Genomic DNA, 26,861 nt, shown 5'->3' on the forward strand with positions numbered 1-26,861 from the left:
CAAAAGGCTAGGCGTTAAAGTATCACAACAGATGAACGACTGCAAAGAGGCAGTATGAAAACACTTCTTAGTGACTCCTGTGGTCCATCAGGAATGAGGCACAACATACACGCACCAACCACTTGTACATGTCAAAGGACAAACGTTCTGCTTTTGAACTGATCTTGTGTATCTGGTGGACGAGAAAACAACAGGAAACCAGGGCACAATCAAGAACTACTCGCCCTGTAATAGGAGGATGCACATAGTGTAAGACAAACAGTGCAATATAGGGTAAGGAGTGTGAGGCCAGGCCCAGCTGGTTATAGTGAAATGGGCAAGGTAAAGTGAGAAAGTGGCCCACAAAAAGTGATGGGGTGACGCAGCTAAACATACAGTGCTTTGCAAGAACACTCTGATGTTGTAGACTCAGGAGGATTCGGTGTTTAGGAACACCATCTGCAAATGAGAATAACGATAAGGATGAGAATAAGAATGAGAAGGATTTTAAGCTGTTAGAATGTGGGCAGCTCATCCATTTACATTTAGCCATTGTAAAGGGTTTTTGGATGGCAAAGAAAAATGTGCAGGTTCAGGCCACATCCATGGAATGGTTGCGCACCCTCTTAAATTGTGGGCAACACATCCAAGAACATTTTTATATTGTATGAGGAAGGTGAGTTAAGAGGTTATGAGAGGTGGACCCAGAGAATGCCAAGGCTTGTGAAAGTGGAATAAAAACACAGATGTTCAAGGAACAATCTTGTTGGGAGATGCAGGGCAATTAAGAGAGGTTGAGCCATGGCTAGAGAAGAAGGGAAGAGGGCAGGGGTCTGTGGAGGAATGTGGATACAGGACTGGGGGGTTAGATCTCCACAATCATATGTGGGGAAAGTATGTACTTCATTTCTTGAAAATATATGATGCATGAGGGTACAAGGGATGCATGTGGAAGAAGAGAGGTACAAACCCTTAGCACACTTATTATAAGGATATTTTAATTTGTTGGTGTCTCGATGTTGTGGCTTTCCAACCTTAGTTACTTTTCGCTAAGTAAAACCTGTGAGCCCCTTGAAATAGGACTCATTTGCAATGTATTCATAGGAGTTGAGGCAAATTCTGTTTTACATTAGACAGGCCATATTTAATATGCAACAGACTTCAATATGATTGAATTGATGGGTGCCTGTGATATATTGTGCTGCTGGCTGTTGGACTGTTTCAAGGGGCAATGTTTTTACTGAAGCCCAGCAATAATATCAATAAAAACGTTTGTGATAAGGGATTGTATGTTCATCAGAATGAGGAAGTGTAGTTTATTTCCTTTCACTACACTACATTATAGAAGATGTTTTGCATCAATTACTTATCTAGTGAATCCCAGAGGGTTTGCCCAAGAGGACACCATTGTACAAAAAGAGATACAATTAAAGTGGTTGACTGTACACGTACACACTTATTTTTATGTCTACTTATTTTAAAAAAATGCTCTATGATTAGTTAAATCCTGATGGATGGTTGTTATGTTTTTGACAAGGTTAACTGGAGTAAACTATTAATTTACCTATTTTACCTACACAATTTAACAGTATTTACACATGTTGCAGTATAATTGTTTTTATTTTGTGTATGTAGCCGTGTCATTCATGTACAACCTTATGTGACACTTAATACTTTGGACTGAAGACTGAAGTGTTCCAGTTAATGTGTTGATATATAGTTCAACACAATCATATATATTAAACTTTCTAACATTGAAAGTAGGACTTCCTTTTTTGCCCTATCATTAGTTCAATTCCACATTGAATTGGTAACCATCTTCCATTGTAAAACAAATTGCAATTGTATAATACATCATTTCAAAAATATGATAACAAGACATAATGCAACACCAAAAACAGTCTGAACAGAGAACATGCACGCTGTATTTTAGTTGCTTTGATAGTTAATTCCCAAATCACATAAAAGAAATTCATCAGACTATCCTTTAGATAGGCATTAAAGTTTCACTGACGATCTGATGAACCTTCAGCACCAATAAAGGTCTGAGTGAATCTTAATATACGTCACCACAGAGGCACCCTGAATACAGTCAAACAAGCATCTGTATTGCCAAGTGAGAGTTAAGAAATATGATCTAAACTGCATCATATGTTCGCTCCAATTTCTTTTCATAGCCATGAATGGAGTTATGAAGGGAGATAAACATGAATTCAGAAGAGAAATGGAAAAATAATAGACATGTAATAAAAGTATGTTATGTCTCAAAAGATGAATTAAGGGAACAATAACCAATGCATCTTTCAAAATGTATCACAATGTATAACTATTTAAAAAAAAGAATTTAAATCGATTATATCCCCAGTTTTTGGTTTTATGCAAATGTGTGTTATCATCTAACCAGATCAAACATTAACAATGTCGAGGGGGTCAAAACGACACACTGACATTTGAAAGGAACACTATCTTGTGAATTTGTAAGAAGCAAGCAATAGGTAATCAAATTAAGGAAACTTCTTTACTTACAAGCAACTTCCAATGACGCATTGTGGCTCACCGCCTCACCAAGATAATTTCGGGCAACACAAACATAGACTCCTTCATCTGGTCTGCTCTTACGTCCATGTACAATGCGTAAGAAAAACAAAGATCCACTGGGAAGCAGCATTCGATGGGATCGGGGGTCATCTTTGTCAGTCTCAACACGCTCTCCCCCCTTATACCACTCAATGGTGGGAGTGGGTCTTCCTTCTGCCTTGCAGTTTAGGGTTGCCGGCTCTCCTTTTGAGACAATGAGATCTGAAGGGTGCTCAACAATCCGAGGAGGGAAATCCTCTTGACGAAGACGTGATCCTGAAGAGAAAGTAAACACATATATATGAACTGATAACGTCACAGCTAAAAGGTACGTTTTTATGAATGTATTATATTCTGGAATTGTATAATTAGTTTTGGAATTCAACCTACTAGCATTTGTACAGTTCATATTTAAATTGCACGCCAATTGAACCATTAAACGTAGTTGCGCATTTGACATAACATGACATTTTAAAATTGGTCACTACATTTAAGAGACTTCTTATCCATGATGTTTGCAGATGCCAAATGTAAGTGAAGTCTTTGAAATAAACGTTTATGGGTCCTTACGTGTGCACACTTCAGTAATACATAGGAGCACTATTCTGCTAAACACTTCATCCCTGTTGAAATCTGTTAATTCCCTTCAAGAAGGCAAAAATATGGAACATACCTCATTAATTCCATGCTTTAATTTTGTAAGGTATTTTCTTGAGATTCTTCTCACTGGTCCTTAAATATCAACCCAGCCACCATTTCCACTGTCTGTGTCTGAATTTGTGAGTGTTTTTTGCAATTCTGGAGATCTGGTCTTCAAAACTAGGAACACAACAGTATTTTTGTCTAATCTGGAGTATAGACATAGCAAAGTGTTAATTGTTGTGCCATCCACCTGACTCCAAACTTTTTTTTTTTTTGGTTGTTTATTGCATTTATCAAACACATTTCCATTGCATATGTTGTCAGCCTCCTGATCCCACTATCATAGCAAGTTTTGTTTTCTCATAATTTCTGTACTGGCGGTGTGAGGGCAAACATCACCAAGATTGAAATTAACATGGATCAATTCTAATTCAAGTCAGTGTTCAGGGAGTGGTAGAAATGGATTTCTTTCTCCCAAGCAGACATAAGACATGTTGCTTTATTATAAATTGCAAACATCTGTTCCCATAGTATGAAGAAAATGATGAACCATCTTAACAGGCGGTATCTTCGGAGGGATTTTTAGTAATCAGTGCCCCCGTTAGGTATAATTTCTATGAACATTTGGATGATGATCTGAAAATAAGCATTTGTTACGTACATGTCATGCATAATGTATTTGATGAATCTAATGAATAGCTCCTGTTTTAGTACTGACCGCTCTTCCAAACACCACGATGATCCATTTACCTGCACTCCTTCAGTTTAGCATTCCATCAATTTCTTCCCTTCGTATACAACATGAGTTGTAAGTACCGTATATTCTGGTGTATAAGATTACTTTTTACCCCAGGAAAATCTTCTCAAAAGTCAGGGGTCGTCTTATACGCCGGGTGCTGAAACTTCCGAGCCGGACTGGAGAATCTGTGGCTGCCGCATATGGTGGGGGGAGCTCAAAGACAGCAGCTGATGACTGCAGTGAAGCGGCGCAGGCGTGCATGTGCGAGATCTGAGAGGCAGAGAAGGAGGTACGGTAATAGGATACAAGGTGCGGGCCAGACAGGTGAAAGAGGCGTGTTTGCACTACCGCTCTGATAGTCTTGGAGACAGGGAGGGTTGGGCAAGCAGGGAGAGCTGACCAATCCAAGCAGGCTTTCTATACAACAACCAGCCAATCACTGGTAAGGTACATCGCTTGCCGTGATTGGCTGCTTGTTGTATACTGGGAACCACATACAGTACAGCACCAGTAGAGAAGAAGAGGGGGTAGTCTTATACGGCGAGCATATCCCAATCTCTATATTTTAACTGGAAAAGTTGAGGGTAGCCTTATACCCCCAGTCGTCTTATACGACGGAATATATGGTATCCCATCGCCGATGAACTTTAATCTTTTGTGTGGAACTGTGTAGGGTTTCATCAAAAGTTGTACTACAGGCTACAGATATTGACCCCATTGCTCTGCCACCTCATGGATCACTGCTCACCCAGGCTAAGATTGGGGAAGATGTATTTATCGGACATGATAAGCCATGCTGTTGTGGGATGGTATTGAGTCTTTTGAGGGTTTGTGATTGATACTTTAGTCATATCCAGTTCCATGAATTTGACAGCAGTGATAGTTGGCTAATTGGAATGTATTTGTCAAGCTCCTTTCACATTACTTGTCTAAACTTGTAATATTGACTTTCCTCACACCACAATGTGGCCAGAAAGCAACATGTTGACCCATTACAAAATGTATATAGAGCACTGGTAAAGCATGGTCCCGACATACGACGAGCGTTTACTTCAGACGTTTGGATAATGTCAGTGCCTACTCAGCCCTTCATCCTTCAGAGGTTGACAACTTGAGCACCATTCGTTATTATTACAGTACAAAGAGGCTGGAGCACTCTCTAATGAAGTGCAATATGTAGAAACATGTTGTTTTTGGTAAATGTGTACCTATGGCTACATCTTATTGAGTCTCAAATATCACTGTTACATGGAAAAGGATGGCAACGGAGACCCCCTCCCCCTGCTCCCCGAAGCAAACAAAATCTGCTGTACATCACTACATTCTAAATAAAGGCAGCAGAAGATAAATAGCTTGTTCAGTTAAACAATAAATAATTTGCAGATGTTACTTGCAACAAGGCTTCGTGGACCATGGTGGTGGACATATTTAACACAATAAACCTGTGCATTGTTTAATGTTCTCTGACCAATAGACTTTCATTATATAATGCAAAGAGAAATCGTGCACGTATCCTTTAGTTGTTCCATAACAATTGGTTTCCAAGGAGACAGTGGGTAAAAATAGTATGTTACTGGGTATTATACTGTGCCCAACAGCCAAGTGCATGGCATGTAGGAGAGCTCACATTGAGGATTCCAGCGAAGTCCTTGTGTGTCCATAGGAACATCTGTGCATGCTAAGAGGTCAAAGTGAATAGGAGTCTGTCAGATAAATTGAGTAGGGCAACTGGGATCAACATTATGGTAGGGTACTAATTGCATTGGCCACCAAGGGATCACATAAGAGAGACAGTAGGACAACCAGGAGCACAACAACATCATAGAAAATTTACAATGGGGCACATGGTAGCAAAACCCAGCAGGCATGATCAGTGGGCCACTTGGGAAGCAGCTAGTAGAAGGTAAACAGTAGAATGATGGAAATGTATGGGCACAGCACCCACCCAGCACATGGCCACCCATCCAGAACATTCTCTCTCTCTATCTCTCTCTATTTCTCTCTCTCTCTCTCGTTCGTTCGTTCATTCGTTCTCTCTCTCTCTCTCTCGCGCTCTCTCTCTCTCTCTCTCTCTCTCTGTCTTTCTCTCTCAAACACAATCACATTCCTACCCATTCACACACCAGTCACCCTCACATACACCTTCTCTCACATGCACTCACACTGCATTCTCCACATGCACACCCACAAGACCTTTCACACAATCACATTCCGACCCATTCAAACACCAGTCACTCACACATGCACCTTCTGTCACATCCTCTCACACTGCATTCCTCTTCCAAATAGGTGAACTTTGCTGGTAACATTTCATCTGTTTTCTCTGAGCTACGGTTTGTGCACCTTCCTCTTTGCTTCCAATCTGTCTCCAGTATCCAGCCTATCCAGTGTCAGATTATCCATTAGGCCCGCTGGCACTGGCCTATTGGTCCCACTCCTTTTAGGGACCCTGCAAAAATTGATCAAAATAAAGTGGTGCAGAAAATTAAAAATGTATTAGGAGATAATTTACAAAGAGGGAGCATGACATTTTGACTGCCTAATGGCCTCCACAGGGTTTAATCCAGCACTGAATATGCCTCCTGTAAAAGTTATATTTGTATACAGTGGTATGTGTACTTTTTCATATGGATACCAAACTGTGTCCGGGATTATATACTATAGTCATTCAACCCTGATAGCTGCTTTTGTTAAAATGTCTCCTGAACCTATTCTAGAACATTCATCTTGGTACTCATGCTGCACTTGAAATGCCACTTGATTATTATTTCGATTCCAAAATGTATGCAAGGGCTCATAAGACTTTAGGAAAGATAGGTTTACTTTAATTGCTGCCAGGACCCTGTTAAGTTATGGGTTCTGACTGGCATGAAGGGGTTGAACAAACAGGTACTTGGATATCGTAATTTGAGGATTTGCGTGGTCTCATCCAGGATGCAATGCTGTGATGTGCCCCTGAGACACGTGGCTGATCAGGGTTAGACACACTGTCACCTGAGGCATTCTTCATGCATTTGTAGATGTGTGGATATTAAGATATGGATCCTGCTCAGGAATCCTAGACATCATTTGAGATTTCTCCTGAGAAGTAGTTTGGGAAAGGTTAAATGTGGTGACTACCTGTGAGTGGTATGCCAACAAATGTTTTCATGGATTCAACCTCCCAATTTGAAAGTTGGGTTTTACTTTTCTACCAGTATTACTATATTCTTATTTTTTCTGAGGCGCATGAAGGACTGATGCGTGTGCTCAGGTTTTACTGGGTTGATCTGCCTTTACCGAGCTCCGAGGTGCTACACAATCTTAAGTAAGCCGGAAAAGAATTGGAACTTCAGCTGTCACAATTAAAGTGCAAGGCCAAAAAAGCTGTGCCCCAGCATTGACACAAGGCACTATATAGCAGTTACGTTTTTTTGTGTGTGTCAGCGATAAGAAGGCCTTATTTAGTGACCCATTCTGGGCTCTGAGAAAGCCAATTTGGTGTCAGATTGTTCCAGCTACTTCTTTCAGTACTCTACCCTCTCTGGACTTGGCCTTGGAAGTTTTGTTTCCCTACCTGAGATAAGCACATTAACATAGGTTATGTTGTTTTCCCATCACATTGTGGTTTACACTGAGGTATCGTTATACATGGAATCCATGAAATGTTGATCTTTTAATGTTTATGTTTCTCAAAACTGATTAATAAGGAAATTGGGAGGTCTATCATTCTCAACTCTTGCTCCTCAACATTGGAACTCCCTCCTCAAAGATATTAGAACAATCGTAAGTTTCCCAAGATAAAAAATTAAGAAAAAACAATACATATTGACTGTTTTCCTACTAAGAACTTTGGCAAATCCTCTCACCTCCTCAGCTGCTAGGCAATTGCCTAACTTCTCATACCAACGATCTCTATCCAGCTTTCCCCTCTCCTCCGAGCTCTCAATTCACCTAAGCACTAAGACTCTCATTTCATAACTTAACAATGCTTAGGACTAGCCTTGCCTTCTACAGTTTTCTCGATACCAGTTCACTGTAAGCTCCTTCGTGTTCTCATGAGTAATGTTCACCTGTGGGAATGTCTCTGCAGCCACTTTCTTTCAGCAGGCCTGTTCACACACGTTTGGCTTCCAGATAGCTACATTTATTTATTTATTTATTTATTTATTTATTTATTCATTTATATACAGGGAGGGACAATGCTCTTTTTTATCACAAAAGAACATACAATAGATACAAATTCAGATTTGATAGAAGGCAGTGAGTTTCTTACAATGGGGTGAGTTTGAGCGACATTCCGACCGGGTTGTGGAGGGGAGTAAATGGAACAGTCACCGGGAACAATACATGAGTTGACATGCATACATTAAGAAGGGCGGCTGAGAGGGTGGGCAGTTTTTTACATCTCCAAATCACAGAATGGCACATTCCTCCTGTGCACTTAAAACCCCTCACGTTGCTGACATCTGAAGCGAAGAAAGCAAAGTTTAAGTACTTTGTCTCCCTCATAATAACTTGTGGCCTGACACTGGGCATGGGGATAGCTCCATGTTTGACCCTCCAACTTGTAGATGAGGATTTAGACTTATTCTACAGATCGGAAAACAAGAGCATATCCATATGCTATGTGAAAGGGAAGCTCAGATATGTTTTGCCTATGATAAATGTTACCAATAAGCCGCACTGTCCTCACATAATGTAAAGATGTAGTCAAAATATAGATAAAACACTTTGCCAAAGATTGGGTTGGACCTCAGTAAATGGAATGTGGCATAAAGTGTGACCTAAGACAATGTCTGTCCATCACGGCCATCGCCTTGGTGTAGACAAATATATTGTGCTTAGCCTATCTTGCTGTTGGTATGCAAATACATAGGCACATGGTCCCAGCATGAAGTTCTTAGTGGAGAGCCTTGATAGGCACAATTCTTATAAAAGGCTGGCAAAAGTCTGGGTCACTATTTTGCAGTGGAAGGGAAGGAAAAATTAGGATCTGAGAGAGAGGGCTTGACACATGTACACTAACCAGACAAAATAATATAGAGAGCTTGTATTAAAAAGAAACTGTCCTTAAATGGGGCATTGGGGCATGGGAGTTGGAATTGGGGGGAATGGTGTCCCTTTTTTCTATTGTTCTGTTTTCATAAATGCCAATAGATATATAGTTCTTAAAAACATGTCCCTAAATTCCTGTAAAATGTGATAGCAGTGTCAGAGGGAAAATCACATCTGACACAAAGTCAAAGCTGGACATCAAATTTAGAATCTTCTTACCATCGATCCCATATCTAAAACAGCAATAAAAAGCACAGCCGGTGGCCAAAACCATTGTGTGGCAGGATTTGTACTCCCCTACCTCTGAGATTGCCTCCTGTATACTTAAGTTGTTGAATAAGTGTTCCAGTTTGATGACAGTGAAAATGTTACTGACAAATCAATTGATGCATCTAAGAATTTGCCAACAATTCTGAATCACAGTAGAATTTTAAAGCCCAGATGTGCCTGAGTAGAAATGGTCATTGTTTAATTGATAAAAGTCTGGATGAAAGTTCTTAGCCAATCATTGGATGTGTGAGTGTATTTGCAAAGAGGGAAAATTTGAGCTGCAAAGAGTGGAATGATACAGACATCAATGGCATTATAAAATAGAAAGAAGGCATTCACTGGGAGACACTAGAATCCAAGCAGTTGGGTGACATGTCAACTAGGTTACCATGAAATCATATTCAAGTACCTAGGGGTGGTTCTAGGAGTGGGGAGTCTGTGTGGTTAAACATGGTCCGATGTCAATGTGGCCCTGCAGGCAACAGCTGCCTCTTGCACACTAACTAGCCTTGAGAGTGGGATCTTTAGGGGATGCTCTCGCCACACAAGGAATGGCATTGTGACCCCCAACACACTACTTTTACTCAACTTCAAAGCTATATTGGAACATTCTAGAGAGGAACAGGGAGAGCACCTTTGGGTTGCAGTCATTTCTTGGACTGTCTCCTTTTATTTTTCTCCCTTAAACATAATCTTATCATTTAATTTTTGAGGGTGTATGGAGGTTCTCAGTGCACCCTTTGTATTCATTCAATACTCAGCTAGTTTAATTTGACACCAGTGTTGTGTTCATCCTTGGATGACGGAGCAAGGGCTTTCCACGCTAAGCATCAGATTAAAATCTTTGTTTCACATTTGTGTTACATTTGCTCCCCACTACTGTGTGTTTTCTAAAAAACTAAAAAGAAAGAGGGGGTGGTGTTGTTTAAGTGTGTACTTGTTCACATTGGGTTAGTTCAGGTGTATGTAGAGCAATGATACAGACCCCTCAAAGTTGCCATTAGATGACTACGGACAGTGCAAATAAAGACAGACGTACACATTTTGTATTAGTGATGATTTATTGGAATACCCATTGCTTCTGTACCCGTTTTCTGGTGGAAATTGGCACCTGCTTCTGAAAATTCACGGATATATCAAGTTAGCACCCAAATCCTAGCTTTCTTTCAAGTCCTTTAACGTGAGACACACAAAAAAGTCTTTTCAACAGACTCTTTAATTTTCATGATGTGTGCTTATTTGTCACACAAAGAATGGTTCACCTTTTTTTCACATCACATACAATAACAGGTAGCATACCTGTGCCAAATAATCATTAAAGGCTTCTGACACTTGTGGTCTTCTATTCAAGATGGCATGAACACAACTAAAAGCATGCCTTTTTTGCTTAGCATATTTCTGTAAGGATTCATATTTTCTTTTGTAGGTTTATTCTGATGTGTGTACTTTTCAAATCATGTCTACGTAACAGAGTGGAGTGTGAGAAGATAATTTGTGAAGTGCTAGGTTACAGACATGTCTTTAAATCTCAGCTTCACACTTATCTAAAGTGTGTTATCCTGCCCAACTTTTCTCACAGTGCCTTTTCTGGCAAAATCAATAATCCAGAGACATGATTCAGTTTATACTGTATGATGTAAACTATTCAAAGCTAGCCTAACTCATGGCGATGCTCCATAATAGTGTAAAAATAACAGTGACCATTCATATATTGTATATCACAAAGTTATTGTTGTGATATGATAGGTTAAATATAACGTGCTTAATACCCAGAGGTTTCTAAGTGTGGACCCGGGGATCGAACCTGTGGTGCTCTGTGCCATCTTGCTTCAAAGGTGAGCATGTTGCTCCTGAGCTATCCTCTGAGCTGTCCTCTTAGAGATTTCATGGCAAAGTTCTAACGTAATTCCCCATGATCCCTTTGATGATCAAACTGATGCCAAAGTGAACGTCATCACGGTCTGGGATGTCACTTCGGTAATGTCAATGTGTAGTTAGTGTGTCCCACACCCGTTTAACACATGGCCTAGTAAATCCTAGAACCAGCCCTGCAAGTAGCCACATGCCACATAATCTAAAGAAGACCCATTACCAGTCTAAACAAAATTATGTGAGTGTGAAAGAATAACAAATAGTTGAAACGTGGTATATTTATGAGCTCTTCGTTCCCTTCACAGCCCCCTGTAGCTGTCCCTACAGGTAGTTTTAAGATATACAGATCCCCTGATTCACAAAGCGTTTTCCAATTTGTGCATTGCATTGAAAAACGCTTTCTGAAGGAGGCTCAAATCCTTTTGGCCAGTTGAAAGAAGGTTGGACGCCAGCGCCCACTCTGTGGACAGACAACTTCTGTTCCCACTCTAGGAAACCTGCCATGTTTCAAACCCCCCCTGAGTTAAAGCTTATTCTTCATACGAAATGCAGAACTTTACAACATCGATTCTCAGCATTTTTGGACAATTTGGGGCCAGATTATCTAACATTTGCAGCAGCGTTAAAAATTGAGCAAATGTTTTGATAATACAAAATGGAGCAAACAGGATTTGTCACAATCCATATTATCTAAAAACGTTTGCACTAGGGCAACAATGAGTCAGACAGTTTTGTGTGTTATGTTTGCTGCATAACATACAACAAAAAGAGCTTACTACATCTCTTTATGTTATGATATGATAGTTTATTAATAACGCGCTTAATACCCAGAGGTTTCTAAGCGTGGGCCCAGGGATCAAACCTGTGGTGCTCCGTGTCGTCGTGTTTCTAAGACAAGCACGTTGCCCCTGAGCTATCCTTCCGAGACAATTGGTGGTTACACAGCCAATTTCTTATAGGAAACAGCCTGCTTCAATTTTAAACATGTTTAGGTAATACCGATTGGAGCTAATCCTGTTTGCTCCATTCCATATTAACTAAACAGAAGAATTGGTGCTACATTCACTTGTTCCATTTTTTGCACAAGGGCACAGCTTTGATAATCTGGTTTTACGTGCATAGAAGGGCGGTGCGCAAAGTGTGCATGTTAGCTATCATAACCACAGTTGTTTATGATTGTGGTGCAATGTAAAAAAATCAAAAAAATCATAACCCGGCCAGGGACTAGATAATCTAACATTGACACCAGTGCTAACAACTGAGCAAATGCTTTGATAATACAACATGGAGCAAACAGGGTTTGTGACAATCCATATCATCTAAAAGCGTTTGCACTATGGCACAAATGAATCAGACATGCTGCACTGCAAACTTAGTAAATAAAACAGCCTGCTTCCTTTTTGCCTAGGTGAAAAGATGTGCTCATGCCAATTGGGGCTAAACCCGTTTGCTCGATTCCAAATTATCTAAGCAGCTAAATGTGCTCCACTTTTTTGCACATGTGCAAAGCTTTGATAATCTGTCCCCTGTTGGCTCGTTCTAAAATGCGAAACTGCGCTGCACACTTGAGAGGACTTCTGTTTATTCACTAAACATGGACAGTAGACAAAAGGAAACTGTCTGTTTCGAAAGAACCTGTCTAGCCTTTAATCTACATTCCTTGCCCGTCTGGTTAGTGCACTGCAAGTACAGTAACCCAATGAAAACAACAATCAAAGGCTTGTCTGCGCTGGGAAAAGGCCGCATCCGATCACCTCGGCAGAGAACGCGCGCTTCAAGGAAGGCCCGCTTCTTACATCAGGGGAGCCCTGGGAACAAAAGCCCTCGTTTCTTTCCACCTCTCTCGCAGGCACTGCTACTGAAGTTTAAGTGACAACCCTGTCCATTACTGCGGTTTCTATCTTTGCATTTGGTAACTCGAGACTTTATTTGAAAACAGCGCTAAGCTGCTGGAAGGAGAAAAGGACAATAGTTGGACGAGCGGAGATTGGCACTTGGCGCGATTTATCAAGAACTCTGCTGACACGTTTCCCCAAGGGATATGACGACCTTGACATCAACGTTATAATCTTCCTGCCCGTTTACGTCGTGTTAAAAAGAGTCTGAAATACTTTCCTTGCAGTTTTGTTATTTAAGCCCCATTTGCCGTGCTTTCAGCAGCCTAAAAACCATCAATTATTTCCCGGATAGAAAGCCTCCAGGAGGCATCAATCCTGTCATTTTCTTGTCAAAATGCCTTTTCCATAAGTGAAATTGCTTGGGTCTGTGTGTTTATTACAAGCTGTACTCACATATTTATTGTGCAGTCTTTTCAGGTATATGCCCAGCGAATGTTCCAATACGCTTTGGGTTATGATTGTGTGTTACTTTTAATCACACAACTATAGTTACCGGCAACTGTGACCATATCGGGTTCAGGGATAGCAGGGTGGGTCCTCGAAGACCTTAATTCTCGCTCCACCACTGACCACTCTGTTAATTAACTGAATGGACCAGTTCACCTGGAAGCCTGACATCAACAATTTATAAAATGATACGGGTATCTGAAGGAACATCACACGACCTTTGACCTTCTGATAGCATCTCAGGAACTGACGTCATGGAAATTGACTTCACCATAAGTGACAGTGCATGTCCTTCTCAGGGGACATCACAGGAAGTTACATTACACAACCGTGTAACCGCAGTGGGATGAGAGCAGTACTGTATGATATGAAACGATAGGTTATTTAGAACGGGCTTCATACGCAGAGGTTTGTAAGCGCGGACGCGGGATCGAACCTGTGGTGGTCTGTGTAGTTTTGTTTCCAAGGCAAGCACGTTGCCCCTGAGCTATCCTCCTGAGACTATGTGGTGCTGGTTGTCTTCTGGTGACCACAGACCAGAAGAACTTCCCCGCAGGCTCAGGTCGGCCTTGCTGGGCTAGCCTTTTAGCAGTCAGCAAGAGCATCAGTTTTTCCATGTGGAGGCGTTTCCCTGCTCTCCGCTACCCTGCCCTGGATGGCTTGTCGACCCCTTCACTTCCTGGTGCTGTGCCCAGCTGGTCTTTTTTCTGGGCTCAGCACCTCAGGGATAATATAAATCCCGACACATTGAACAGCTGCAGGATCACACAGAACTCAAACGCGGCACAGACAACCTATAGAGTGTCTGGATGGGAATGGCAATGGATTAAAAACAGAGGCAGAGCAAACCGTGGATCCTCAGGTGCTTGTGTTTGGCATGGAAAAACTTCAGATTTATTGTCCACAGCAAATATAAATGATGGCAAGCACGTGCTGCTTCAGCTCTCTGTGCAAAAATGCATTCCTTTATTGATGGTCTCATAGACTCGCAGTTGCGTGGTGCATCATACATGAATGTGTCTGCATGTCTAATTTCTCGAAAATGTATTGCTGCTTTGTCAGCTGTAACAAATATGATACCAAACCAAAAATGATCTCATAGTAACAACTGCTCCTATGCATGTTGTCTTTTATTTTCAGCGAGGAGTGTAAGGGATTAACATGCTTGATTGAAAAATGTATCCACTCACCTTTCAGCCACCACCTGCCTGTGGAGGTTGAGGCATTGTTAATTCGCAGGTGGGGGGAAACCTGCACTAGGACCTATCTTTTATCACGTTTGAAGATGGTAACTTTTAATTTATGTGCTTTGATACTGACACCGTTGGCAAAACCTACAATTTTCCAAATTAAGTAACAATAACAAGTCCAGCAAAATGGCACGGTCATAATTCGATTTTACGGATTCATCCTATCCATGCTAAAATCATCAACTGATAGGCCATAGCATCCCTAGAAAAGTAAGATCAAAAACAGTGCTCGGTGCCTGTACATTCTGGGTGCTCTTCTATTCAATACCTGATTGAAAGGGCTGGATAAAGGGAAGGGGGTCGGGGGATTTGGGACTCTTGCTAGGTCTCACAAACCCTGCCAGGCACGTGTAGGAATAGGAGGTGGCGGCCTGAATAGCAGAGGATCATCTTGCTGAAAGCAAGGACGATTCAGACACCTGTGTGATCAAAAGGGACACGTGGTGGGCTTAGATCAGAAGTCTTCAAACCAGGGGGAGGGGCTGGACCCCTGGGGGCCCAAAGGATGTCCAGAGGTACCCCAGACTCTTTAAAAAGGGATTAAGATTAGTGTTTTTAATATAATAAAGGATAAAGGTGACAACTTGTAATACAAAATATAAGCAGTAGAACATCTGATTATATTTTAAAGAGCCTGAGGCCCCCTGGATATCCTTTGGGCCCACTAGGAGGGAGCAACGCCTAGGTGGGGTGGGGCGGGGCGAGAAACAATATCTTCACTCAAGAGGGAGCTTGGTATGAATACGTATGAAGACCATTGACTTAGATACTATGTAACCCAAACCATGATAAGGACAGCACAAACTTCAAAGTAACAGTGAGTGCAGCAATTGGTTTAGGAAGGGGTTGGGGCCCTCATGCTGAAAAGGACACCTCAATCAGCTAGCGTGTAAATGCACTTTACTTACTCTGTGACTGTTGCATCAGGTTTCGTTCCTGAACTCCTGTTTTCTGATAATGCATCTGCCCATATATTGTGCGAGTTCTTTTTAATCCAGGTTAAATAGGAACCAGATCAAAGTGGTATTACCTCAAAATAAGTTGATGCTTCCTCATTAGAAAAGCGATGCAAAGCTAATTGGGCTCTTTCCATATTAGGTAAGACAGGCTACATTTTTTGCCTTCAGCAAAACCTTGAGCCTAATTCTTTAAATGTCCACTGGAGCAAATGAAGAAATGCCAGCAAGCATCTCCATGTTCCACTTGCTAATTTATGCCACATTCACAAAGAGGAAAACTGGAGAAAATCTGGAGATGCTTCAAGAATCTCCTCGTGAAGCACATTTACAACTGACCATCTCAAAAGCTGCTCCAGATATGTCAGAATATGCTCTGATTTCCAGCTTTGAGACACAGGGATAAGCTAGCAAGCTCAATCCTCTGATGCTGATGGGCATCTTCTCATTTGCAGCTGGGCAAACCATTTTGAATCTGGTGGCTTCCATTTAAGATGGCACGCTTGGAGCATGCCCTCTTTGCTCCATTCCTTAATGCCTGATCGCCAGTGATGCCAACATGCACAGATTATTGCCCAGTATATTACTTTTGCATAAGCGTCAGGAAACAGCTTGTTTGGTATTTGAAAACTGTGTATCATTAACAGAATCATAACAAAGACTTTCTTAGGAATTCTTGATTTCTGGAAAGGAAATTGCACTGCTGGCATTTTGTTTTGACTTCTTATCTCACTGTGGGCCTGATTTACGAAAGCATTTTTCATTGGGAAATCCCCATTGTAAAACACTTTGTAAATCAGGCCCTATAAGTGACCACACATATGTCTTGCCACACAACACATGCAATTCCATATACATAACATAGACATGTCAGATCTGAAAATTATTAGAAATATGAAATTGGCGCATTAATTGTCTACATTCTTTCTGGTTCTGGGGGCATAATTTATGTTTGTTTTCAATGTGTTTTCTGCAGTGTTGAAAATTGTTGGGAGCGTCAAGCTATTTAGCTCCTGGTTATAGTCCAGGAGCGCCCAGTGGCTTGACAACAACAGCTACCCGTGCTACTATTGGCTCCACAGGCCAACTGGTGACATACAAATACATCCATATCGCATTAACCATGTGCATGTAGGAATGCGAATAAATGACCATTAGGACACATCCAGAAGACATTTAAAGCATAATGGGCCATATAAAATGGACACAAGCCTCATAGTTTGCATCTCACGTGCAACTTACATTTGCAGCGTGCTATGTAGTAGCTCCTGGTTCCCAGAGGCAGCTCCTGCTTACTGGTTAATACCCGATGCAGAGGAGCTGCTTTTAGCTTCTGCTAATCAAACCTTTATTTCAAACCCTGATTCTGTATACATCAATGCCCCTTATAATGCAATGTTATGGATGTTAACTATAACGAATAGTTACCTCATAAGCCAAATGTAAAATTTGTAACACAAGGGAAAAACACAAGGCCTAATTCACAGAGCGTTTTCCGACTGGGTTTTGCCATTATAATAGGTTTCTGTGAATTAGACCTACAGTGTCTAGAAACATTATGGAGCTGATTACATTACCATTTTTGAATGGGAAAGCACCATTGAAAAATGCTTTGTAAATCAGGCCCTGTGACTTAGCTGGCATAAACAAGTTAGGTGTGCCCTACCACTTCAAGATGATGCTGGATGTGAAAATGCTGCTTCACTGGCCCAATGAAAGGTATTCTCTGCATCAAAGAGGAGCAAATTGTTACGGATTGGAAGGTTCCTCATTATTATCGTCACTTTCCATTGATTGCCTCTCCTATTCTCTTTCTCACAAGCAATCCTTGACATAGCTACGTCAGATAGCCCTAGCCTCAGCAACCACAGGATTGTCAATGGAGAGATCAGGAAGGGCTCTAGATTTCATACTCCAAAGAATGCCAATACCAATCTTGAGCCCATAATGGCGCCGATACAGGCCCTTACAAGTATTGTTTAATGAAGAACGGCTGATATAACCCTAAGCATGTATAAATCACAAAGCATATTTGTACTTTTCCCTGCCACATGATGAAGGATACATCAATCCATAACTATATCGTCACTCCCTCAGCCATCTGCATACCTTACCTAGTATAACTGCCTCTACTCCCACTTTTATAGTCCAACTTAATCCACCCACATCCCTTTCTACCAAAGACACATGTCTGGGCTTGTAATGGGTCAGCCATATTAGACACATACTCGGGCAAGTCTCTCTGCGGGGAGGCCACTGCAGCATAAACGACAATTCACTTCCTTAGTTTAACCACACTAATAGTATCAGCTATAGACACATATAAAGAGAATCTGTGGCAGGCTTGCTTGCCCTTCATCCACAGGTCAGACAGGGATGTTGGTGATCTAATTTTCAATGCATTGGGAATTTTAATATATAACAGATAATATAGAGTCACTCCTACCACTCAGCTCTACATCTAATAGCTTCCCTCACCAAGGGGCCAAGCAGACATGGTCCTTTGAGGATCAGGAATCCCATTTTCCCCTTCCCTTCCCTTTGCTTCCTAACTTGTGTATTTCCCCCAGTCACCAATACATGGCCAACACGTGAAGCTAGCACGTCCGTCAGTTTGAGTGGCACTCACAGGTGAACCTCTCAGCAAGCAGAGAGGGGGGGGGGATTTATTAACTTTATTTGATGAGGAAGCCTCCTTACTTGAAGGGAATCATTGAGAATATCTCACATCCAAGACACAGCCATGCCCTATCTACATCAAGCTCCATTCAACAATGCACTGAACATCTGCCTCCACAAAACATTATCAGACTTACAAGCATATTTTATTTCCATAGGATACTGATCAGCATTGTGGTGGCTCCATTACCAAAGAGTACACCCTCACATCTACTACTACAATCATACACACTTCCCTACAACCCCTTTGTGCCTTTCCATACATGTCTGTTTTTTAACCCAGTCCTCTTCACGTTCGTCTCACATTTGCCCCTTCATTTTTCCACAGACAACAGTCTGGTTACCACGGTCACAGGCAAATTAAGCCTTCACGCAGACAAGCTTCTGCACCCAGCCACCACTAAGGTTGTGATGGCTATTGTATAAATGCTGATTAACGTAACATCACAGAATATAACATTAGCACTGATTCCTAAATAGGGGTTGTAAACATGCACATTAAATAAATGTTGATTGAGTGTAACTAGGATCTTACTGTACTCAACATTCCTAGAAAATTAAAAGAAAAACTGAAAGGGAACATTTAAAGAACATGACAACATAGTCTGCATTGCAATGCCTTTCTGTGCTTAGAGCCCTGCTCCCAAAACCTCTATACTTGATTTACCCCAATATTAAAGTGTACTATGCTGCCCAATATTTGGCACAGTTTGTCCAACATATTCCTTTCAGCTCACATTAACATTTGCAAAGTTTACCAACATGTTCTTTTAAAGAATCATCTGATAAGTAAAACACAGATGTACGGATCACATGTTGCCCATCTGAAATTCAGAACGTATGCAACCAAATTCAATCTATTCCATCTACTTCTCAGAGGAAATAAATCAAAGGAGTCCCCCTGACAACAAGTCTTTGCCCGATAATTAAAATAAATGTAACAGTCACATGTACAGCAAACATCGTTTCAAAGAATAGGCAAAGAGCTTGTGTTAAAAAAAAAAATAATAAGTTATAGGCTTAACAGCTTACCCAGTTTCCATCTGTGCTTGCAGAATGCTGCACAAACATGTATAAGTGAAAAGAGTTAGTTGTAATCACAGCTGCCTCTCACAACAAGCACCAACGTTTGGCGCTTAATTGAAAGTTCGAAACTCTCAAAGTTCTGTTTTTGCACAAAGCAGAAGACCGGGCATGCCTGGATTTATAGACCCGTAAATATGCAGGATAGAAAATATAGCACCGACAGAGACATTGATTTTCCCAATGATCACATTGTTTGGTCATGAGAGTAATTTGGGATGAGGAAACTTCTCATCTTGTTCCACAGCTTAGCGATTTGCCACTCAGAAGAATTTACAAAATGTAGAATTTCCCTGAACAACTTGCAAACACTGCAACCTACCCACATTTTGGGACAAACGGTATGAAATAGACAGGGTAATAAATAGAATGGTGCAGTAGCGAAAACAAATTCATGGTTGTCTGTTATACTCATCCTATCCTATTCCCTCAAGGCTGGACAACTTCCCAATCCATAAATTATGATGAATGCATATGAGTTTATGATGTTTTTGTAATTGCCAGGCATAAAGAAATAGCATAAAATATGGGAAATCATTCTGAGATGCCTGAACTATATGGCCAAGGCCTTATAGGAAAGAAGACAAATGGATAAAAGTAAAGGTAAGCAACATGGGTATGGTCAACAAAGGCTGTCTTTTCTTCAGTCACAGAGCCACATTTAGATAAAGATCATTTATAGGAAAGAAAAGCATTTTACAAAATGACAGCAGGTGCACAAGACAGATACTCTCCTGCATCCTCACGCTGTCTTCAAAATATACTTTGTCAAATCATGGAGCATTCATCTACCTCAGCTGAATTGGTTAATATGTCAATGCTTGTGTTGCAGACAAGTGGTTGTTCACACAACAATTTACAGAGTTGGTTTACTGCATAATACGGAGAACCACTATGTTCGAAAATATGTTATGGAAATGGATATGCCTTCATTTAAATCTATGATGAGCAATGACAACAACAATTCCAGGCGATTACCTTTTCATTTTCAAATTGAATGCTCTGATCAAAGGATAGATAATACTACAGTGTGTCAGTGCAACATGGAATGTGTCAGAGAGCATGTGTTCTCTAGTAACTATGAATAGGACAAGGGCTTAACATAATTGACATTCAAATATTGGCATAGGTTGTTATCATCTATTCCTTATGTATCTCTATCAGACTAAGACTTTCTGTTGAGAAATGTATAAAATACCAAATATAGTGGCAATCAAAAGCCATATGAAAATGAAGATGTTCATCACATTTTAATCGACACAGTTTATGTATGACAAATATAATCTAGTGTGGGTTACAGAAATAAAGATCACTGTAAAGGGTGTTGGGTTGAGACAATGTTCTGACCAAAATAAAAGACAAGTAGAGAGCACTGGAATCTAGGGCAGAGAAACATTTAGGTAGTATAGGTATGGGATAACAGTGAAAGAAGGCTGGTGTAAAATTAAGAAAGTAAATAAAAAAGAAAAATATAAAGTATGTTTTCCTTCTTGCCACGTGTGTTTTGGAACATAGACATGAATCATTTTGTCCATTTGGATTGCTTGAAACGGTTACAAAGTAAAACACTTACAACATTTTCGTCTGCAGGCGAAGGGTTATAATGACCTTAACATCTGGTGATTTGTTAGCTTTTCTTGAACTTCGAGTCTGTAAATTCTAGTGATGCTTTGAGGGCTGGCTGTCATTAATACCCACAAATGATTACAGATGTTCCGTAACCCCACTTTCAAAAGACAACACATTCAAGAACACTTGTTTTCAAAAGGTATCTGTTTTCCACAATATATGAAGTCATTTCTTTGAATCACTCTGACCTTTGAGAAACACAATCTTTAAAGCTAAAAATGAGTCATACAAATGAATGCATACTTCCCAAATAGGTTTTAAGCTTTAGTCCAGTCTTCTCACATCCGTGGTTCAAGTCATTACCCAAGAAACATCTTAAATGCTTATCCCACAGAATGGACTACATGTATTTAACATCCACTTCTTTAATAGGAACTCTGCTTTACAGAGTTTATTAGATAGGACATATGAGCAGGTAATTACAGTACCATTTCAATATTTCATGTTCAAGAATGATATGATTAACTACACAAATAACAAAAATGACAATCCTTCCTATAATCTCCTTTGATTACGCAAACATGATATGAAATGGACTGTGAAATTGGTGGTGGGGCACTAGAATGGTCAGATCTCTGCGCCTGATCTTGATCTTGTACCTTAATGTGTTTACCCTGCTGCTTGTGATGGGGTTCCAATGAGAAGTGCCCTCAAATGGTACGTTTTGAAAAGGGGGATTGAGCCCTGTTCCCCTGAGCGCTGGGTTTCTTGCAGAAAATGTTGACTTTTGTCGAAACAAAGTAGGACGGAAACCAATTGCCGTTGCTGTATTTATTGTTAGAGTTCAGAAAAGGATTTCAGATGGAATGGAGAGGATTCAGTGAACCTCAAGGTTCTGTCATCTATCAATATGAAAAATGTGCAAGTGCTATCTGTTTTCCAGCATTCAAATATTTCATTTGTTTCACTCATTTTTGTAAATAATTTTTGTTTTTGACTTTTTCAGTGAACACATTTTCAGAACTGTATATTGTTAGTTCTAAATATGCACATGGGTTTATATCAATCACAATTCTAAAAATAACTATGGCATATATATATATATGCATATACTTTGGTATTGATTCCCATCTGCAATTACCAAATGAAATCATAATTTAACTGTAATCATTTTTTACAGTTGAGTTGTAATGTCACAATTCCTGGGACGATCACCAACAAACAGTGAAAATGGCAGCTTCTAGCAGAATTCCAGTTGCCACTAAAATACTTATTTAAAGATGATAGTTACATTTATAGAATTGATCCTTTAAAAAAAACATTATCTAACTTTTGAAAGTCATTAGATCATAAGGAGACATGTATTGCATTATGTTTATTTAGTGTAATGTTGGAGTTTAGCATAGTTGAGTGGTTATCTATGTGCTTGTTACCAATTGTTCTAACAACAAATCAGAATTATATATATATTTGTATTGATTAAAATATGTTCAACAAATTGAAAGCCACACATCACTGTATCTCCTCCTTCTGCCTTACAGCACAGAGTCTACATTATTCCTGCGTATTTGCAACTGGAATATACATTGCATCACAAATGGTACTAGAGAAAGTTAAGCATTGGTTTCGACCATGTAGCGTGCACCTGAATAATGGTATACACCCCTTTAGGACAGAGCAATTGCCCACAAATATGATATTCCCTCTATTGTCTCCATCCCTCATCTAGAATTTGTATGTCATGTTATGCTATAAGGTATTTTGTAAAGCATGCCATCTGTTGGATAGCTAATGGTTCTGGCACTGAGCAAAGATGTGAGGGTAACAGGACAGTCACAAGGAACTATTATGCTGAAATGAGATAGAGTGAGGTTGATTAGTGTCTGGTCTATCTCCACTGCTAACTGTTTTCTGTACAGCCAGGTGGAAAATAGCCAGGACGCTGCCCCTTTATTTGTTCTGCCCCTTCTGCCAATGCATAGGAACTTCACCCAGGTGGTCTCCTGAGAACCTGTGCTACAGAGGCAGCACTGACATCACAAAGCCGCAATATCACCAGGGTGCTAGCTACTGGAGTCTCTTTAAAGTCAGCAGGCGGATTAGCCAGAAAGCAGAGGAAGGCCATAAAAATGGTCCCATCATCTTGATTTCTGTTAGGACTCACTTCCCCATTCCTGTCCACTCTGTTTCCTGAGAGCAAGGAACTCTGGGTGTGATGGTATAAGGCAAAAAACACTTGTTAAGGCAAACTTGATTTCACCCCTTAAAGCAGACTTGCTTTGGAGCAGTGCCCTGTTACATTGTGCCTTTAAAAGGAGAGAGGCATGAAGAAGAAGAAGAAGAAGAAGAAGAAGAAGAAGAAGAAGAAGAAGAAGAAGAAGAAGAAGAAGAAGAAGAAGAAGAAGAAGAAGAAGAAGAAGAAGAAGAAGAAGAAGAAGAAGAAGAAGAACCTCTGTTTAGGATACACTCTTTCCCAAAGTCTTTTGCGAGGGAGGTGAAGATAGAAGACACCCAGGGAAGAGGAGAGCTCTGTCCCCTAACTATCCAAAGGGAACAGAGGGTGTGACTTCTGTTGGAACAAAGCCTCACTGCTGGCTGCACTGGAACCAGTACCTTTTTTTTTTTTACTGTAGATGAAGTATTCCCTGTAAGAGCCAGCCAAGCCCCCTGAAGTCAGAGTGCAGAATACAAAGACTCAACTTGTCCTGCAGCCCCTGGATTGGGACTCCCAATAACCCAGAAGTCCCAGAGTAGCTGGACTTCTTTTCCCTCACCTCAAGACATATTTGAGCTACTTCAACCATGCCGGATGCCCTTCAAACTAACACAGGAACTATGGTGCGGCTTTTGGCAATCTGGGAACTTCAAGCTCTTTACCTGCCTCTTTGAGCTTTCTCGACACAGTCTCACACCAGTGAAGAGCACCACCGCCATGGCTCAAGTGTCCACTCACTTCTGACTCACAGCATTCCGAGCACTGTCTCAACCCACCTTGAAACAACTTGACAGCTCACTTGAATTGTTGAACCCATCGGCTCAAATCATCTCAAGTGCTGACTTGATAAACACAGTGTCCGGTCTTGGAGTTGACTCGATCCTGACTAATCATCATTGGATCAATGTGACTTGGTCCATCTCAACAGTGACTCCACAGTAGGAAAGCACCAACAAGCTGCTGTTGAGCCGCTGATACAAAGAACCAAGGTACTGTGAAGAAGTACTGTCCCCCGGTCCACTTTTGTGCATCCATAGTGACATTTAAGACCCCTTCTTAACCTTGTTCTTAAAGACCTAGCCTTTCAACAGTGACATTGTTCCAATCTTGTGCCTGAACACCCTGCTCAGTTACTAAGAGTGCCCTTTCACAAATGTCTGGATTCTCTGTTTTTTTCTTTTGCTCGGGTGCATGTTTCTCTTGTTTTCTGATCAGATGTTTGCATTGCATTGTTTAATTCATAAAAGGCTATATTTTGATATAATCTTGATTGGACATTCTTTTATTATGGACCATTGCACTTAAGATGTTTGGGTTGCTGCTGCTATCAGCTCAAATCCTTCCTGACGAGTCCACCTGCCCTCAGCGTGTGCTACAGATGGATGATCACTTTTGGGCAGTGCTGTTTCACCTTTCAGATTGGGATCACTGCTGGTTTGATAGTAGTTTTGGGCTGAGTAGGCGGTTTAGCCACTCCTCACCCCTTTCAGATTGGGATCACTGCCGGTTTGATAGTAGTTTTGGGCAGAGTAGGCGGTTTAGCCACTACTCACCCCTGCACTCTTGTAGAGCAGCAGTAATTTTGTCAAACTTCTACCTACCATTGTTTTTCTTAAATGTAGTTGGCCGAAAGCAGAGTGTTGAATGTGATAGAAGACATTAGCGTGGGCAGCTGGCTCTGAATGTCTCCCTATGGAAATTGGGGTCACTGTCATAGAACGCTCCATACATAATGCACAAGGCTTTAAATATAATTTTTTTCCACTTCGCTTTTCAATATAATGATTCAAGAGTTTATGTTGCTAAGTTTCTATGACCTGATGAAGTAATCAGATATGCAGATCACTAACTAGGAGACTAGGGCCGCATTATGAGGTTGCAGGTCCGGTAACAACGGTACTGGTAAGCTTGCTGGTACCGTTGTTACCGGACCAGCAAACTACGAGTTCTGCTCTCGGGTGCCTTTTCGCCCGGCACCTGCAAGCAGACCATGTCGGATGCACCGGCACAATTCCTGAATGGTGCCGGTGCATCCGGCCTCCCCATTCCCATTTGACTCCAATGGGACTCAAATGAGAATAGGGACTAATAGTTTCCCGTGCCCGGGAATGGGCAATTACCGGGTCCGCCGAGGCTGTAATTGGCCATTCCCGGGTGCTGGAAAAAAAATGACTCCAGCGGCAGCCATGCCGGTTTTACCGGCACGGCTACTGTCAGAGTCATAATGAGGCCATGATGTTGGTGAAATGCATGAAATGTAATCGCTAACTGAAGTGTTAGTTAAAACACATCAAGAATTGCATTACTTTGGCTTAAATTGTATGGCTCACAAGTGTGTAATTTACCTTAACAGCCCGTGTTTGTGTCTCACTCTTCCATGAATATGAGTGTAGACTACAGTTGTTATAACAGCAATAATGTGTTCATGATCAGGCAGCCCCCAGTCCAGTCATGGCTGCTGAAGACGTCAGTCATCACAAGTAAACAACTTCCAAATAACAAATACCATTCAATCTAAGGTAGATATTACGGGAAGCATGGGAGGCATACCAAGGGATTAATTAGTGACATGCGGTTCGTGCTTGGAACTTCGCAGCTGCTCACAGGTACCATGAGTAATTACTGTTATTTAAAACTGGGCTGTGTATTTATGCTTCTTCACACGTTCAGACACTTGCGACTATGAAAGATATGGGCTATTCTTATCTTTTCTGACATGCCATCACCAGACTGGGGGAGGGTGGAAGCGGCCAGGCTGGGCGTTGGGAAGCCCCATCGCTTTTCTTTCTGCAATTGCTTTTATAGCATGCTCGATAGAATTTCACTGCAAGCACAGTACTGCATGCCTGTCGTAATATACAATGAAAGCACATTTTAACCCCTTAAGTACCAAGGACGTGATTTGCTCGACATTTTTGCATAGATTTGATTAAACCTCAGCAGTTAACTGGGCAACTGGGCAAAATAACTTGTAATACAATACAGGCAAAATAATGTTTGATTTATATGTGCTGATTATGAAATATGTTACAGTGTTTGATCCCGGAATGTGTATTTGTTTTTTTAACCTAGTTGGGAAGCAACAGAGCATTGCACATAAAACATCCAATTTATATAATAAAATCAGTAACAATAAAACATATATATTACATTATGCTAGTATGCATTTGAATCCCTTAATCAAAATTATGCTTCAATCAGTATCCAAAACATGTACTGATAAATAAGCAACAAAATGTGTTGACTTTCCATGCATCGTCTTCAGAATGTCTCCTCCTTCGACATCTTAACATGCACAAATCTAGGTAGAATTGCAAAGCGCAACACTTCTAACTTCTCACAACATACAGGAATTGAAATTGAGATTCAATGAACAGAAACTAAAACCAGCTCCTGGGTGTCGGAATCCCCCGGTAGGCAGGAGCTAGCACAGGGGAACCAGGGGCTAGCAGAGATGCTCCTTTAACTTTTTGTCCATTTTGTATTAACCATTGTGTTTAAATGTGTATTAGATGTTTTTATTAACATTCTCAATTGCTCACAGTTAATGTCACATTTACATGTTTGGAAGGTGCCATTTGGCCCTAGGAGTCAAAAGTAGCTACTGGTAGCTGTTGCTTTCAAGCCGATCAAGCTCTACTATGCTAT

General features: G+C 40.8%; 1 protein-coding gene across 2 annotated transcripts in view; it reads right to left on the minus strand.

Annotated features, from left to right (window-relative positions):
• ROBO1 (roundabout guidance receptor 1) overlaps positions 1–26,861 on the minus strand; it is a 2,404,538-nt gene that overhangs the window by 577,666 nt on the left and 1,800,011 nt on the right. For both annotated transcript variants that reach the window (XM_069636443.1, XM_069636444.1), the window contains one exon: positions 2,506–2,832. In XM_069636443.1, the coding sequence (XP_069492544.1) occupies positions 2,506–2,832 (327 nt within the window). The remainder of the gene's footprint in view (positions 1–2,505; positions 2,833–26,861) is intronic.

The sequence above is a fragment of the Ambystoma mexicanum genome, chromosome 7p (assembly GCF_040938575.1).
Source record: "Ambystoma mexicanum isolate Mex_15411 chromosome 7p, UKY_AmexF1_1, whole genome shotgun sequence".
In the NCBI taxonomy this organism is placed as follows: Eukaryota; Metazoa; Chordata; class Amphibia; order Caudata; family Ambystomatidae; genus Ambystoma; species Ambystoma mexicanum.